Here is a 15627-nt window from a genome sequence, read left to right as displayed (position 1 = left end):
CATGGTCAGGAAGAGGGAGCTCAGGCAGAGTTGTGCTAGCTGGGAGGGAAGGGAAGGGTGGCATGAAGCCATTTCCCCTTTCCAGTCCCTGCAGTGTAGCCCAGCAGAGAGGCTCCTGGCTGGCTGGCATGTGAGCTGTCGTGCCCATGGAGGGCCTGGCCTCAGTGCTTTCAGGGCAGGAGGCTGGGTGTGGAGGAGTTAAAGCAGTCACACCTGATGGCAGGTTAAATTCTGGCAGGGGTTGGAGGAAGTACCTCCCACAAACCAAGCTCCATCCACAAGACCCTGTTCACAATCCTGTAGATGTTCAAAATGGGATCGTGCATATTCCAGCAGGCTTGTGGGGCATGGCTTCCCCAAGGGCTCCTCAAGCAGCTCCCAGTTTCATACCCCTCTGGTGCAGACACTGGCAATGGCTGGAAAACCCTTCTACCCTTTCCCGTCAGCATCTCAGAAAGAGCCCTGCCTGGCACGTACTGAGGGAAGCAAACTGTCCTGTGGAAACCATGGTTTGGAGCAGAGTGCAGGCAGCTCTGTGGGTGGGCAGGGCATTTCTCACAGCATCCTGTGTTTCCCCTCCATAGCCCATTGACTACGAGGGGTTTCGACTCTTCATGAAGACGTACCTGGAGGTGGATATTCCTGAGGAGCTTTGCCAGCACCTCTTCATGTCCTTCAAACGCAAGATCTGCCAATATTCCCCAGAGTCTCGGCGACAAGGTTCCAGCATCTCGCAGCTCAACATCCTGGGTAAGCAACATCTGGCCTGCTCCTGCTCTCCTGTCTGCTCTGCATGCCGGAGCCGACGTGGGGCACGGGCAACTCGTGACATTGTGTTAGGTTAGAGATGGAAGTCAACATCCTTTACCAGGTGGCATCCACTGGCCTGTGATAGCGGGGCTCAGAGTAGATGATCTAATGGTCCCTCTAGCCTTACACTCTAGGAATCTTGTGTATTGGAGGCATCAGGGTGTCTGTTCTTCACAGCAGTTCTTTTTGACCCCTCTTTAATACTTCAGTAACATACCCAAATGGCCGCCCTTATGCAGCCGTGCGCATCACAGGCTGCTAGGAAGAGGTTCGCTCCCAGTGGCTGGAAGGGACCCACAAGTTGCTTAGGTCTCTAGTTTGCCTGACTGTAAATAGTTAGAATCTGCTGAAGTAGAGCCAGTTCCAATGACCTCCCACCCCGCGAACAGAACTGTGCAGCTGGCATACCTATGGTCTGGGCAATCTCAGTGTGTCTGTACTGAGCGCACAACCAACGTGCCGCGGCACTCCTGCCTACCTTGAGGTTCTGCATTGCTGCCCATTGCTGTAGTATCTAAGCAGCTTCCGCATACAGTGGAGGGGCAAAGCGAGAGCCTGGGTGAGCATCGTGGAGTCTCTGGTTCTCCTCCCTTTTCAGGGCATGGAAAGCTCTTTCCCTTGGTTATGGTTGGGTGTGCTGATGTTGTGAATGTCAGACTGTTGACGGAGGAAAGGCTTCCTCAGAGAAGAGAGTTTTGCAGTGTTTCCTAAAGATCGTCAGACTCTGGCCTGGGCTGGCCTGGCCTGGCCTCCCCTCCTCTGGGAGATTGTTCTGTAGCCAGGTCCCTGTGGCAAAGAATGCTTTATCCCTAGCTCTTGTGCACTTCTCCCTGAGCTTTGGGATTGCGTTGTCCCAGAAGAGTGCAGCTGTGGTGGTGGTCTATATGTGAAAACATGGTCTCTGCTGTAGCTGGCACCTGATCTAGGATGAGGACCAGGCAGTGGGAGCAGAGTGGAGGGACTGGAGCACAGGATTTAAGTGCTCACAGTGGCCTCCATCATGGGGAGGCCGGGCCAAGGTATATCAGCTGGAGCTGCAGCATTGTTTCCCCATTCAGCCTCAGAGACATGGACAGTGACTGCAGGCACCATATGCCCCAGTAACCAGCACTCATCCCACAGATTAGGATAGTGTGGCCCTCTCAGGACTGGGGTGGGTAGGTGCAGCATTTGCCATTGTGCAGCCCAGGGTAGTAGCTGTGGGTGCCAGTATGTGCCGTGTATCCACACCTGCCCAGTGGGATTGGCTAGTGCAATGTGATATTAACAAAGGGAAGTACCTCGCTCCCAGAAGTGGGTAGTGCACTCTAGGGCTCCGGAGGAGATAGGCAGGCAGAGGTAATGCAGCATGGTCCTATCACAGCTCCTCAGGTGGGAACATCTGACTCCCAGTGCCAAATGATTACGCTAATGTTATGTCTGTAAAGTTAATATCTACCATAATTAATAGAGTATCCTCCACCGAATGCCAGTGTGCGCATGTGGCTCTGAAGGAATACACAGATCCATGATGAGGTGGCCATTGTCGAAGTATTTGTCACTAAATGCTTTGCTTTCTTGACTTTTTTCCCAGGAAGGGGAGATTGGATAAAAGATGGGGGTGCAGACTACTGCACTATTTCTCATAGAGCTCCGATGAATGCAGATACATTCAGTGTATTTATTCTTTTGCTTCTCTTACATGCTCAGAGCCAAAATCTATTGATGCGGGCATCTCCATCCAGACTGAAGTGGCCTGCGCCCCCGTCACAGGTACCCACTGTGTTTGTGACTCATGGCATGATACATGGACTCTCAGCCCAACTAAAATGGGAGGGAAAGCAATCAACTGACAGATACAAACCAACAAACTTCCACCCAGCCCGAGTTCCAGCTTTGTCTCCCTTGTTTGCCAAGGCCCGACACCTGACCCCCTCCCCCCCATGCCAGTGGCTGGCCTGGAAGAGTTGACATCCAGGGTTTTGTATGTCTGTGTTGGTATGTAGTGCAGGGAAATGGATTACTCAAGTCAGTTGAGTGCAGAAGAAAAAGGTGAGTGTTATTCTCTAACCTGGCCAGGTCCTTTCCCAACTGCAGTCAGTACAACGAGGGGTGCTGATCTGTTTCAAGTGCGCAGCAGCAGGTTTGGAATGGATTGTTAAATCTCATATGCAGGGAGTTCCATAGAGATGGGGGCCTGGAGTGCCAAGAAACACCTGCAGGTGGGGCCCAGAGGTCCAAGGAATCCTCTGACCTGTGCTGGGACTAATGTGAAAAGCTGATTTACAAAGGAGATGGAATTTCATCACCCCAGTGACTCCTTCTGGCCAATTAATAGCACATCAGAGAGAACCCAGCTCAAAGGCTGGGGAAAGCAGCGGCAGTGTGCACGCTCTCATGTGTGGAATCAGGGCCCAGTTGGCAAGGACAGGCTGAATATCCCCCAGGCAGTGATTCCCAGGTGTCGATCTCCCTGTCTAGGTTCCAGCTACCTAGGGACACGAGAATCTGTCTGTAGGTTTAAGTGTCCTCTAGAGTGTAAGGGAGCATTATTTCCCTGGTGGTGGCTATAGGGGTCTATGGGATAGCGTGGGGGATGGCATTCTCTGTTATTTAGCCCCCTGGATTTTCCTGTTACAGTCTGTAGGACTTTTCCATGGTGGCCTTTCATCGCCAGCCTAGCTGCTCCTCATGTTCTCTGTGCACAGCTCCCCCTCCCCCAGTGCCTATTCTCTGCTCCACCAGCAGCATGGAGCCCCATCGGACTTGCCCCTTTCCCTCCCCAAAGAACCCTCGTGTAAGTGGAGAGAGAGGCAGAACAGGGACACCTCAGGAGACCAGCCTTGAAACCCCAGGCTGGGAAGCTGGTGGATCAGCCAGCGTCCTGGAAGCATGTGGTGGGCAGCTGCTCAGAGCTGCTCTGCTCCGGCTCCTGAAGTCAGGGGTCTGTGTGAGAGGGGCAGCGCAGAGAGCCAGGAGCATGTCCTGGAGAGAGGAGCCTGCCCTTGGTGGCCAGAAAGGGATCAGCAAACTGAGGGATGTGAGGCAGCCCACATGAGTGGGAGCCCCAGGGCGAAGGCCAGAGCAACGGGAGGTGAGGATCAGGGGAGATTCCCAGGAGTTGTTTTTCAGATCACCCAAGGAGATTCCATGGAACCTCTAGAACTATCTGTCCCTCGGCAAATGGGATGACCCCTGGGGAGGGGGCAGAGCCCCAGATCCCTCACAAATGGAGGGAGTGAAGAGTCCAGGTGCTGCTGCCCTCGGGAGATCCCAGGGGATGAACCACAGCCCTGTTTGTGATTTCACACTGGCCCGGGGACTGGCTAATGACGCCAGAGGGCAGGGCAAGCGTGTGTGCTACACAGCCTAGGTGTGTTGCCCTAGGAGCGGCTTCCCCAGATGAGTTCTCCAGACTTGGCGCTGTCCAAGCCCCAGCAGGACTCTGGGCTCCTTTGGTTCAGCCCGGAGCCATCTTTAGGGACAATCGGGTGGGTTTGGGGCATTGATGTCATACTCTCCACGTTCCTGTGTCTGCCTTTCAGGGATCAATGGGAAAACTCTCTTAAGTGCCCTGGGAAGACACACTCCTGACTCCAGGAGCTCCCCCTCTAGCCTCGCAGACCAGCAGTCCGCTTCTCTGACTTCTGCACTTCTAGCCAACACCAGTGCCCTTGGGAACGCCTCTCCCAACTGGTCTAGGTCCTCCTCTCAGAAATCCACTGTCGGCACCCCCTCTGCTCATAACTCATCAGGCTCCTCGAAGATTTCCGCCAGGGCTGTGCTCAGCCCTCAGTCCCCAGGTGAGCTTTGCTGCGGTCCTCTGGCTCATCCTGCAGTCTCCTTGGCTTTGCCTGGCCTCTCATAGGGATAAGCTGACAAAAGCCAGAACTTTCTTCCCTCATCTTCCTGCCTAGAGAGGAAATGCAGATAAATGGGACCAATCTGGCCACAAAGCCAGCGCGGTGTTTCCAGCAGAGCTCAGGGGCTGTACCAGTTCTCTTGGCTGCTGGGAGAAATGGGGACATTGACTCTGGGACTCTTAATTTGTGGGAGAGTGTCTCAGAATCAAACCATTGCACAGGGGTGCGATGGATATTTGGAAGCTGGGTTCTGTGAGGCAATAGATCCCTCTCTGGGTGAGGGGGATGTTCTCTGGGTGGGGATTTGATCCTCTGAATGCCGAGCCAAGCGAGTTATGGATGATGTGCAGTCTGTCTGATCCCAGCAGGAGTAGCAGTTCTATAGCAGTGGGGGCCAGAGCATCTTAGCACCTTTGCTTGTGACTTGAGCCATAAGTCTCCAAGCCCACGGAGACGCTGTCCGTCAATGTCTTAATTACATAGCTGCAGTGGTCCCAGAGGCCGACGGGGTGGTAAAGTGACTCATCTCTGTCCTGAGTTCCCCAAGGAAGAGGAGAGCAGGAAATATCCCCAGCTCCAACCATCTGTGCAGGGCCAGGCCCTGCTGGGCTGCATGTTGAGAGAGTCCGGTCTGAGCCCTGGCAAGCCAATGAGCTGCCTCTCCCTTTTATTTTAATTTCCTCCATTAACTCTGGAGTGTGGTGCAGAGAAGAGCATGTGGTTCAGGGACCAGCATGTCCTATACAGCCCAGCCCTTGGCCTCTGCGAAGCCTGCCAGAAGAGTTGGTCTTTCATCCACGGGTCATCGATCCTCTAGTGGCTGAGAGTCATGCCAGCCAACAGCTGTCTGATGGTCTCTGTGAAATGAATTGGTGCCGTGGAAGCACAAAAATACCACAAGATGGGATGTTTTTATACATTCTGTTCACATTCTCTCAGTCCTACCCATGGAACTGAGCACAAAACGCCTTGGCGAGGGGTCAGGTCATGTGGGAAAGACTGGGAAGGGTGGAGTTGGCATTTTTAGGGTGGCCTTGCATTTTCTCCTCTCCTCCCATAGGCTCACGAAGCCTGGAGAAGAGGTTACCGTTCAGTCTGCGGAAGACCCACAACTCCCTGAAAGCGGCCAATCCACACCTGCCAGCCCTCATGTCTCAGGTAGCCTACCTGAAGGACATCGTCTGCTACCTGTCGCTGCTGGAAAGGGGCCGGGCTGAGGACAAGCTGGAGTGTAAGTGCTGGTGGACACGGAGAACACGTGAGCCCAAAGTACCAGAGACGTGGCTCCGGGAGACTTGTTTAAAGGTGGGGCTGCGTGGGGAGAGCTGGGAGGACTGGTTCAGAAAGGCTGTTCTGTATGGGTCACTGGGAGAAGGGAGAAAAGACTGTGAGGCCGGGGAGAGTCTTGTGTTCCCAGCTGGCCCACCCACTCCATGTGATCCTAGCAAAGTACCTGACTTTGCTGTAACCTGGACTAAGGCAAAATGCATCTGAGATGAGCTTTTCTGGAGCAATAGCAATATTTAAAAGAGAAAACAGCAGAAACTTCAGTGTTTACCATAGTTCCCCTGTCACTCGTATGTCTATTTCTGTCAATGGTGCATGCAGTGTAGTTGTAGCCATGTCAGTCCCAGGACGTTAGAGAGACAAGGTGGGGAAGGTCTTATCTGTGTTGGGGCCAACATCTGTTGGCGAGAGAAACGAGCTTGCTAGCTTAGAGAGACTCCTCCTGTGCCCCCAGTGAAGCACTGTCTTGTGATGGACTGATTAGAGTGGTTGCATACCACTGCCCTCTACTGGTTGGAATCAGGATTGCATTACTGTCACAGGCTAACAGCTAAATCAGGCCTTGTCTACATGGGAAAATTTTACCAGTTATACTGGTATAGTTATAACCCACCATGTAGACACTCCTATTCCAGAAGAAATGTGGCTTTATTTGGTTTAGCTTAAGCCTCCTTCCCAAGAAACACAAGCTAAATTAAGATAGAGTAAAGCCTCTCTTATACCAATATGTGTATATCCACATAGGCAGTTATAACTTAATGGGTTTAAATTCACAACCTAATTTGTGATGATAAACCTGTCCATGCAGAAAAGGCCTTGGTTTTCCTCAAGTGGCGGGGGTCTGTGTTGTTTACAGCTGAAGAATCTGAATTGCTGTGTTGTCCCAAGAGGCCACAGTGTGTGTGGGCCAGTGACAAGGATGACGGTCGATGTGGTCTCAGATTTGTGACTCCATGAAAGGAAAACTCCAGATTAATGACTGTAAAGAGCAAATGGCTTTGCTGATCTCAGGGAAGTGCTTCAGTCCAGAATACTCTCTCATTTTTAGTTTTTTAAAAGCAGTTTGGATTTGACTTGCATATGAAGAGCAAGGCCCTATGACAGTCCCTGATTAATGGTGTGTCTTTGATTTCTGCCCCCCTTTGCTTCCCAGCTCTTTCAGACCAGTATTCTAACCACCCCACCTCCTCCAGAGCATCACTGCTCCCATGCCTCACCTCCCCACCAGAGTGGGTGAAATTTTTCCAATTTTGATGAAATTTTAAAAAGCAGAAACTCCTTCACCCATGCCCCTGTTCTTCATCCCGCTGCACTCAGCCCTCAAAGCCACCTCTCTTCTGGGGAAACAGTCTGACCTGGGACCTCCATTCTGAAGAGGCAGCGAATGGAGATAGAGATAAGAGGCGCACCATTCTCCAAGGGACAGCGCAGGTTCAAATCTGCAGATATCTGCTTCATATTCACAGATGCAGACATCTGTGGACCATGTTTGCAGATCGTGAATCAGATTTGGATATAAATTTTTTATCTGCACAGGGCTCTAGTTTTCTGTCTCCATTTAAATCTTGGGCTTTGCCTGGAAATGAAAGAAAGAAATGATGGATTAGCTAGACATATCCATGTTTCCCCAGTTTGAATTTTAGCAGCTGGGACTTCACCAATGGCAGTGCTAAATGGAGCTGGTTGGGATTTTTCTTTCAGAATAATTTTGTGATTGAAAATATAGTTTAAATCTAATTGAAACTATTTCAGTTTGTTAAACTGACCTGAAATGAAATGTTTTGGGTTAGTTCAGCATTGACTATGGTGGCTCAATGCTTTGTAGGAGTTGTAGTTCATGGCTGGGCTCCTTCACTGGACTACATCTCCCATGATGCACTGTAATCTCTCATCTGACTGAGCTACATGGTGTATGTATGATGAAAGTCCCATGTCTACAGGTGCATCATGGGAGATGTACTCCAACCAGGGAGTCCAGCCCATAAGGGAGAATGGGGGCAAAAGGCACCTGAACTACAATTCCCGTAAGGCATCGTGGCAATCTGGGCAGACACAGTTTGGTACCAAACTGGCTTGAAATGATGCCAGTTTCAAATTTTTGAATTTTTTTGGAACTTACATTCTGCATGGCAGCTCTTGGGTCCTCAAACCCATTGGGCCCAACCGCCAAAGTGCCTTAAATGTTCACTTTTGAGTCATGGTACACCAGGCACCAGTGGCATAGCTAGGAATGGAAAATTTGAGCGGGCCCTGACTTTTGGGTGGACGGGCAATGACAGCCAGTGCTAGCTCAGCTTATCCTCTGACACCGTGCCCACTCCCTAGCCTAGGTGTCCCCCCGGACACAGGGCTGCCCCTGCCAAGCTGGGCATGTCATGCGATGGCTCAGAAAATGGCAAGGCAGAGCTGCCAGAGCGTAGCTTTCTGAAGGGTGGGTGCCTAGCTCCATCCTGGATTTCAGGTGCCCGAGTGATGCCTCCAGACTGCTATGGCAACACTACACCCCTGTTCAGATTTAGGTGGGCCTGGATGGTAAGTGGGTGGGCCATTCCCCACCCAGACCCACCCATGTCTACACCCCTGCCTGGCACATTGTCAGGTGCTGAATGAGAGGAAGAATTGGGGCAGGGCAGTGATCGCAGTGGTCTCTCTCAGACACTTCTGCTGAAGCTATTCCCCTTTGTATAAAATACTTGAGTAGTCGTTGTGCCAGAGAGGGGATCAGAGTGGGTAGGGCACTGCCTGGGCTGGGGGGATTGGCACCTGGCCCTCCCACATCCTGGGTTAGTGGCCTAACCTCAGAGCTGAAGATTACAGGGGAGGCAAGGGGGCTTCCTCCTCCTCTGGCTGTTTTGTAAATGGTGCCCCAGTCCCTTTGCATTGGTGCTGGAACTAGGGGTGCGGCCGCACCCTTGGTTTGAAGTGGTTTCCATCATTTGCAGGGTTTACAGTTTGGTTCAACAGCTTTCAGCACTCCCACAATACACAACCTCCCTGTCCTCTTGAGAATTGAGCCTGGGGAAAAAATTGACTGAAACTATTCTGCAAATTTGTGTCAAAATCATGAATGCTTTTGGGCCAACTGAAGCTGCATTTTTCAGCTGTTTGTCTGGAAAGTGTCAGTGAGGAGCTCTCTGGGGCAAGGAGGGTTCTGGGTTTCCTCGTCTGTCCAATGACTCGCCCAATGCAGCTCTGGTCCCTGGGCACTGCCACAATATCAGTCACAGCCGTGGGAAAGCCAAACCTCTGAGAGCTCTTTGTTAAACAACATTCATCTTTAATTCCATATACGGTGGCCTCTCCCCTGACCTGTGCCGTCAATCCAAGTGCTGCTAACCAGCGATGCCCAAAGCTGCTGCCTATAGTAGAGAGAAAGGCTCAGGCTCCTGAAAGGGGTCAGGCTGTGCTTTCTCACACATGTTAACTGGGTTGAGCTGAATGCTAATGGGAACAAACCCTTGGCTGCTCCGTCCCCCACTATTCCTGGGCACGTGATGCTGAGGGAGACTGTGTGGGGAGCCCGGGCAGCGCCTGTGTGTGTTCTCTCCTGCCCAGAGGAGCTGAGGTAAAGTCATCCACTCTGCTGTATGAAACGCAGCAGCGATGCCAGGCTGCACGCTCATTAGTCGCTGTTTTTCCCATCGCATCCCCTCCACCCATGCAGGGAATCTCCACATGCTGCTTCTCACTTCCCAGTAGCCCTTGTATCTTCACCCCTAACGCTGGCTTCTCTCCCTTCTGCACCCGTCCTTCCCATTCTTTTCAGGGCTGCCCTTAGCCCAGCCGTGCATAAGCCCCGGAAAATCTCTGTGACTTCCACATGGTTTAGTCTTCCGCAGTGAACGACAACCAGCTTTGGTTTTAAACGGCCAGTTGCTTTTAACAGACTTGAGCATAAACACCGGCCGGTGACTAGCACGGGCCACGTCTTCTGGTTTTGCAAAGGAGACATTTAATTTTTTCAATGAGTAAATGTTAAAAATAGTCTTAGGAAAATCTATCTCCAGTTTAAAGAAGGGCCATTTTCAAATTACAGGTTCTCCAGATTTTAAAGCCAGTTAGCTAGTTGTTAGTGTAACCTGGCTCTATTGCGATGAGGCCCTGGTTAGTAAGGCTGTGAGGTGCTAAAAATGTTCACAGCAGACAGAGGAAGAGATAGGATTAAAAGTCCCGGGCTCCCAGCTTGTAACACAGGGTAGTTTCTCCTAGACTAGGCGTGTATTTATCCAGCCCTCTCCCTCAGAAATGTACATGACGTTCTGTCTGCTGTGTGGAAAAGCATGTCTAGAGCTGGCTGGAAAACAAGTTTTCCATCCCATCGAAAATGTTGAGCTTTTGAAAAATAATTGGACAAAAAGACAAAATTTCACAATTTGTCATGAAACAAAGTTCTGGTCAACTGCACCGTTTTGTTTTGAGAAATTTGAAACATTCCTTTCAAGTTTAACCATTTGTAATTTGTTTACTTTTTAAATATAAAATACATTTCAAAACAAAAAGTCATTTTGAAGTGAAAAATCAAAACTTTTTACACCAAAAATGTCAACATGGGAAGTTTTGACATTTTCGAAATGGTTTTAATCCAGTTGTTTTCTATATGAACTCCTGAAAATTATTCCAGTTAGTCGAAATGGTGTTTTCTGATGGGAAACTGCTCTGACAAAAAAAGTCAACCTACCGTAAATACGATCCACATAACGAACGCCAGGCAATGCTAGAAAGTGTCATTTTTCCTTGGGCCTCTCTGTCACTTTTCCAAAGCTGGAGACGTTTGGAAAAGTCACAAAGGAAAGAGTGAATAAATAACCCGCTAGCAACATTTATTCTGTCGTCTCCAGGGTAAAAAAAAAGGGAGAAAAAGGAAAGCACTAAATTCCAAAATGTGGACAATGTTTTGATTGTAAAACTAAATGGAAACGGAAATTTCTGATCAAAGTGAACTGAAACAACAATTGCATTTTTTTTAAAACATTCCCTCAGAAAAAAAGCCAAATGAAAAAATTACATTCAGGACTTTTCTTGGGGAAAAAACATGGGGAAAGCTCGACTGCTCAGATATGCACACGTACACTCCTGTTACATCTCACTCCTGGTATTTATTGATTTTATCCATTTTGATTTAAAATAATGGAAAAGATCCCTTCCCAAGGTTGTAGGTGCCCTCGCTCATTGTTAATAATACAGGACATACTATATGAGTTGGCTTTTCACTTTGCACAGCAGAGACGGGCAGCACATCAACACTCTGTATGGAGAGGATGGGAAGAAATACATTGGACTGGTAAGATTTTCCTGTGTCAGAGTTGATATTTTACAATGGCGGTTTGCTCATCTCTGGGACCTCACTCACGGATCTTGGAGTACTCAACCTACCCCTTCAGCCTCACAACTCCCCTGGGCAGTCAGGACAGACATGCTCATGGGGAACCCAAGGACATGGGCCAGATTGTGGTACCCACCCTGACTCCCACTGAATGGGACCTCCCACCAGGTTCCAATGAAATCTAGCCTTTGGCGACTCATCACAGGTCGCCCAGGGAGCGTGTGGTAGAGTAGAGAGTAGGAATCGTGTCTTCTCGCTCCCTTGTGCTTCCCTTCTGTATGCCGACGGGCCTGGAGCTTGGTACGAAATTCCAAGCCCCAAATGTTTTATCTAAACATCCGGTGGAGGTGGTTACATGACAGCCTCTTACATCTCTTCCCAAACTCCAGCCCTTGCAAGCAAGGAAATACCAATTAAGGCCATCCTCAGCCTTCCACTGCCCATATAATAAACAGCCTCACCCTTATCAGGTGGAAAGAAGTGCCTTTTTCACCCAGTTCACAGTGTCCTCTGGCATGACTCAGGCGTGACTCAGCACTGCAGCTCTGCTGAACACTGGCCTCTCTCTACGCTAGGGACTCAGGCACAAATTTTTAAAGGGATTTAGGCAGGGCTGTGCTTAGTATTCAATGCCTAGTGGATTTAGAAGCCTAAGTCTCATTTTCAAAAGGAGTTTAGGCAATTAGGGTGTGTCTACACAGCAAAGAAAACCCGTGGCTGGCCCATGCCAGCCAATTGGGGCTTGTGGGGTTGGGCTGCGGGGCTGTTTCATTGCTGTATAGATTTAAAGGCTTGGGCTGGAGCCCAGGCTCTGGGACTCTCCCAACCTGCAGGGTCCTAGGGCCAGTGGAAAAAACAGGGGGAGCAGAGATAAAAAAGGCGCCACCCCCGATATTCACCCAGCGGCGCACCGGGTCTTTAGCAGCATTTCGGCGTCGGGTCCTTCACTCGCTTCGGTCTTCCAGAGCGCCTCCGGGTGAGTACCAGGGGGTGGTGCTTTTTTTAAACTCCGCTCCCCCTGACCCGCCGCCGGGTGAGTAAAAATTTAAAAGACGCCAAGTAATTAAAAAGGCGCCACTTCTGCTCGGTGGGGGAGTGGCCGCTGCCCCGCTCCCCCCCCAGCTACGCTACTTCCTAGGGCCCAGGCCCCAGCCCGAGTCTGGAAATCTACACAGCCAGAGATGACCCGTGCCTGCCCACAGGGGAGAATAGAGTGAGGGCAGCCAGCTTCAGCAGTGTTACTGAGCATGCTCAGTCCGTGAGAGCATGCTCAGTACAAGCCAAGGAGCAAATCGGGGGGGGGAGGTGACATGACCCCGCTGTGGGTGTCCAGTTGCTGGGTAGACATACCTGTAGGAGCCTCAGCCCCATTGACTGTCAGTGGAATTTTGGCTCCTCTATGCCTAAATCCTTTTGGCAAATGAGTCAGGCATTGCAATGCTGAGTGCAGCAACTCCTAAATAGCTTTAAAACCTGGCCTTGGGCTGAAAACGTCCAGCACTGCCTAATACTGAGTCAGCCTCGTCGGGAGCCCTCAGTTAGCAGTACAATGACCAGATGTCCCGATTTTATAGGGACAGTCCTGATATTTGGGGCTTTTTCTTATATAGGGTCCTATTACCTCTCACCCTCTGTCCTGATTTTTCACACTTGCTATCTGATTACTCTAGTTAGCAGGGCCACATTTTTAACACCATCTCACAGAATCTCACCCAGAGCAGGTTGAAATGACCCAGTGCCAACTACACTGGGGCCGCTGGCAACTTGTCTACGCTAGGGCTCCCAGCATGACTGACGAGAGTGGCACAAGCACCAAGGGGAAATTCTGAGAACATGTCCCTAGCAGACAGGCCCCGTGAGGAGCCAGAGTGCACAGCAGGGGATACTGGGAGCTAGCGACTGTCCTTTTTAAATGGTTCTCAGAACAGCACAAGACTTATTTATAGATTCTGTTTGTGAGCGGCAATAAGAAAAGAAAGGCCATGCGTTGCTGGGTGATAATTACTCATCTCTTCTGCTGTTCTCATTAAAATTGCTTAGCCTTCTGCCTGAGGCTTGCTTTAGTCATTCACTTCTGCTGTGCGCCGTTGCTTGTTAGCCAAAAGATCAGCAGCAGAAGGAAGATGAGCGAAGAGTAAGTCATTATGCCGAGGGATGGATGCTACTGCCAGCCTGTGTCTATCTGAGGATCACGCACATCAAACCATTGCAAGGGGAAGTCCTTGTCATATTAGTGGGCAATGCAATTGCACAAGGCCAGTGCTTAATTTGTATTGATAGAGGTGCCGGGGCTCAAGCAATTAAATGCTGGGGCTCAAGCAATTTTTTTACATGCATAACTTGTGCAGCAAGCCCAGAGGTACCTGGGGTATGAACTGCCATGTGATCCCCGGCAAGCCCTGGCAAAAATTAAGCATTGCACGAGGCTGCCCTCTAGCTTCTGTAGCCTGCATTGTCTTTTGTTGTTATGATTTTTCTAAAGGGGCGCTGTGTTTTTTTTGGAGGAGGAGATGATGCTCACTGTGGCGGGGGGGGGGATCTTTTGGTAGGCGGTTTATGAATCTATCTTGAAAGCCTCTTAAAATGTGTTTTATTGTGGCACAATTTCTAGTGGCCCTACATAAACAGCGGAGTAGAGCTGTTGGCTCAAAAGCGTGTTTATTTGAGCAATCCCATCTCTGCCACATTCATTGCTCTCAGATTGGGTTTGCACATTACTCTAATGCTGGAAAAAAGAAAAAATGTAGCCAAAGACAATGGGGACCCACAGCTAAGTAGATACACAATGGCTGCAGTTCTTGAGAGCAGTTCTAGCAGCGAGGCGATTTGAAAAAATTAGCAGGATCGTTTCCCAAACACTGTTCATGACACCCACTGAAAGGCCCATTCACACTACATAATGCCTCTCTTCATAATATGACCATCCCTTTTCTGTGTTATGGACTCTGATCAGCAGTGAAACAGTTAACAGTGTTGCTATTTAAGGTGTCATCATTAGACTCCAGAGTCAACATCCCTTTAAATGCATGGAGCAATTCAGACATCTCAAAGCTATTGTCTCAGGCTGTCTGCAGATGCAGGCAGATATTGCCATACAGTTCTAAGTGGGGTTTGTATTTGGAAGGCTGTCTCTAACCAAAAGTGCTGGAGACTTTTTTTTTTTAAATAAAACCTTAAAGGCTGGAGCACATGCCACAGCCACTAGAGAAAAGTCCCAGCATGGTGAGAGACTGTGAGGTGGCCCAATCCAACCCTGGAGCACAAGTGTCAAGCTGTTAAGGAGAGTTTATATTCTAGGATTGGAACAAACACTTCCCCAGGTGCCAAGAATTTACTGGCTCCCAGCTGGCAAAGTCAGGCAGGAGAAGTTCAATATCACCTTCAAAACCTCCTTTATCTGAGGCTCAGAAACAATTACATGTTTGTCCTTCAGGGCTGCTCCATGCCTGCGGTGTGCTGAGAATGCCTGTCTCCTGTGTTCTTGCTTCTCCTGCCACACCCAGGAGGAAGTGAGCTACTCCCTAGCTGTTACCTGGCACTGTCCATCTGTAGAACTCTAGATGCTTTGCAAAGGAGCTCATTTCCCAGATGGGGAAACTGAGGCACAGAGAGGGGACGTGACTTACCTAAGGTCACTCAGCAGGCCAGTGGCTGAGTCAGGATCCAAGTTTCCTGCATCCTAGCTGAAGGCTCTGTCCACTAGGCTGCATTGTCTGTCTAGCAAATGCCTTGCTCCTTTGGAGTAATATTGACCCTGTATTGGTTTGATGGCATTATTGCAGTAGCACCACTCCTGCTCTGTAGAGCACATGCTCCGAAGGCAGATGCCAAGGGTGGAGAAAGAGCTGGGATCGACACCCACATAGCTGCTCATGCTAATAGGCTGTCAGGGGTCTCTCTGCCAGCCCCTGGTTTGCTAGCTCTGCTCCATGGCGGTTCTGGCAGCTGCCATTGGACTGAGCATTTTCAGTCCTTGGCTTGAAGTCACTTGCTACTACAACTGCACGGTCTCGCTTCCCCTCGTGGTGGGGGGAGCACCCGGGTCGGGGGAGCTTTCCTTTGCAGGGAGATGTCTGAGTTTGATGCAGATGATGTTTCTATGCCCACTGCCACTCCGGGGTTGGGGGCAAAGTGCTGAGGGGAATGAAGGGTGATGGGGACAGTGGGCCTGGTTCTCCGCTGCATCATTCCACCTTAATCCATGGAGATCTGGCATTGTGCCAACATGGCCCTGGAGCTCTCAGCCTATATACGGGTCTGGGGTTTGGTGGTGTCCAACTGACTGTGCTCGACTGAGGAGAGAGGAACAGCTGGCAACACCATATTCCCACCTCTGAGAGGGTCTGGGCTGGAGACTGCAGGTTC

The 15627-nt window shown here is 50.2% G+C and overlaps 1 protein-coding gene across 4 annotated transcripts in view; it reads left to right on the top strand.

Moving 5' to 3' along the window:
• The window catches only part of DGKG (diacylglycerol kinase gamma), a 156602-nt gene that overhangs the window by 40514 nt on the left and 100461 nt on the right, over positions 1–15627 (top strand). For all 4 annotated transcript variants that reach the window (XR_006274008.1, XR_006274009.1, XR_006274007.1 and 1 more), the window contains 4 exons: positions 585–750; positions 2500–2562; positions 4335–4592; positions 5713–5883. Coding sequence is in view for 1 of the 4 variants with exons in the window: in XM_038416720.2 (XP_038272648.1) it covers positions 585–750; positions 2500–2562; positions 4335–4592; positions 5713–5883 (658 nt within the window). In the remaining 3 variants the exon portion in view is untranslated. The remainder of the gene's footprint in view (positions 1–584; positions 751–2499; positions 2563–4334; positions 4593–5712; positions 5884–15627) is intronic.

Source organism: Dermochelys coriacea, chromosome 9 (genome assembly GCF_009764565.3).
Source record: "Dermochelys coriacea isolate rDerCor1 chromosome 9, rDerCor1.pri.v4, whole genome shotgun sequence".
NCBI lineage: Eukaryota > Metazoa > Chordata > Testudines > Dermochelyidae > Dermochelys > Dermochelys coriacea.
Note: the sequence above shows the minus strand (reverse complement) of the source record. Positions and strands in the feature narration are given on the sequence as shown.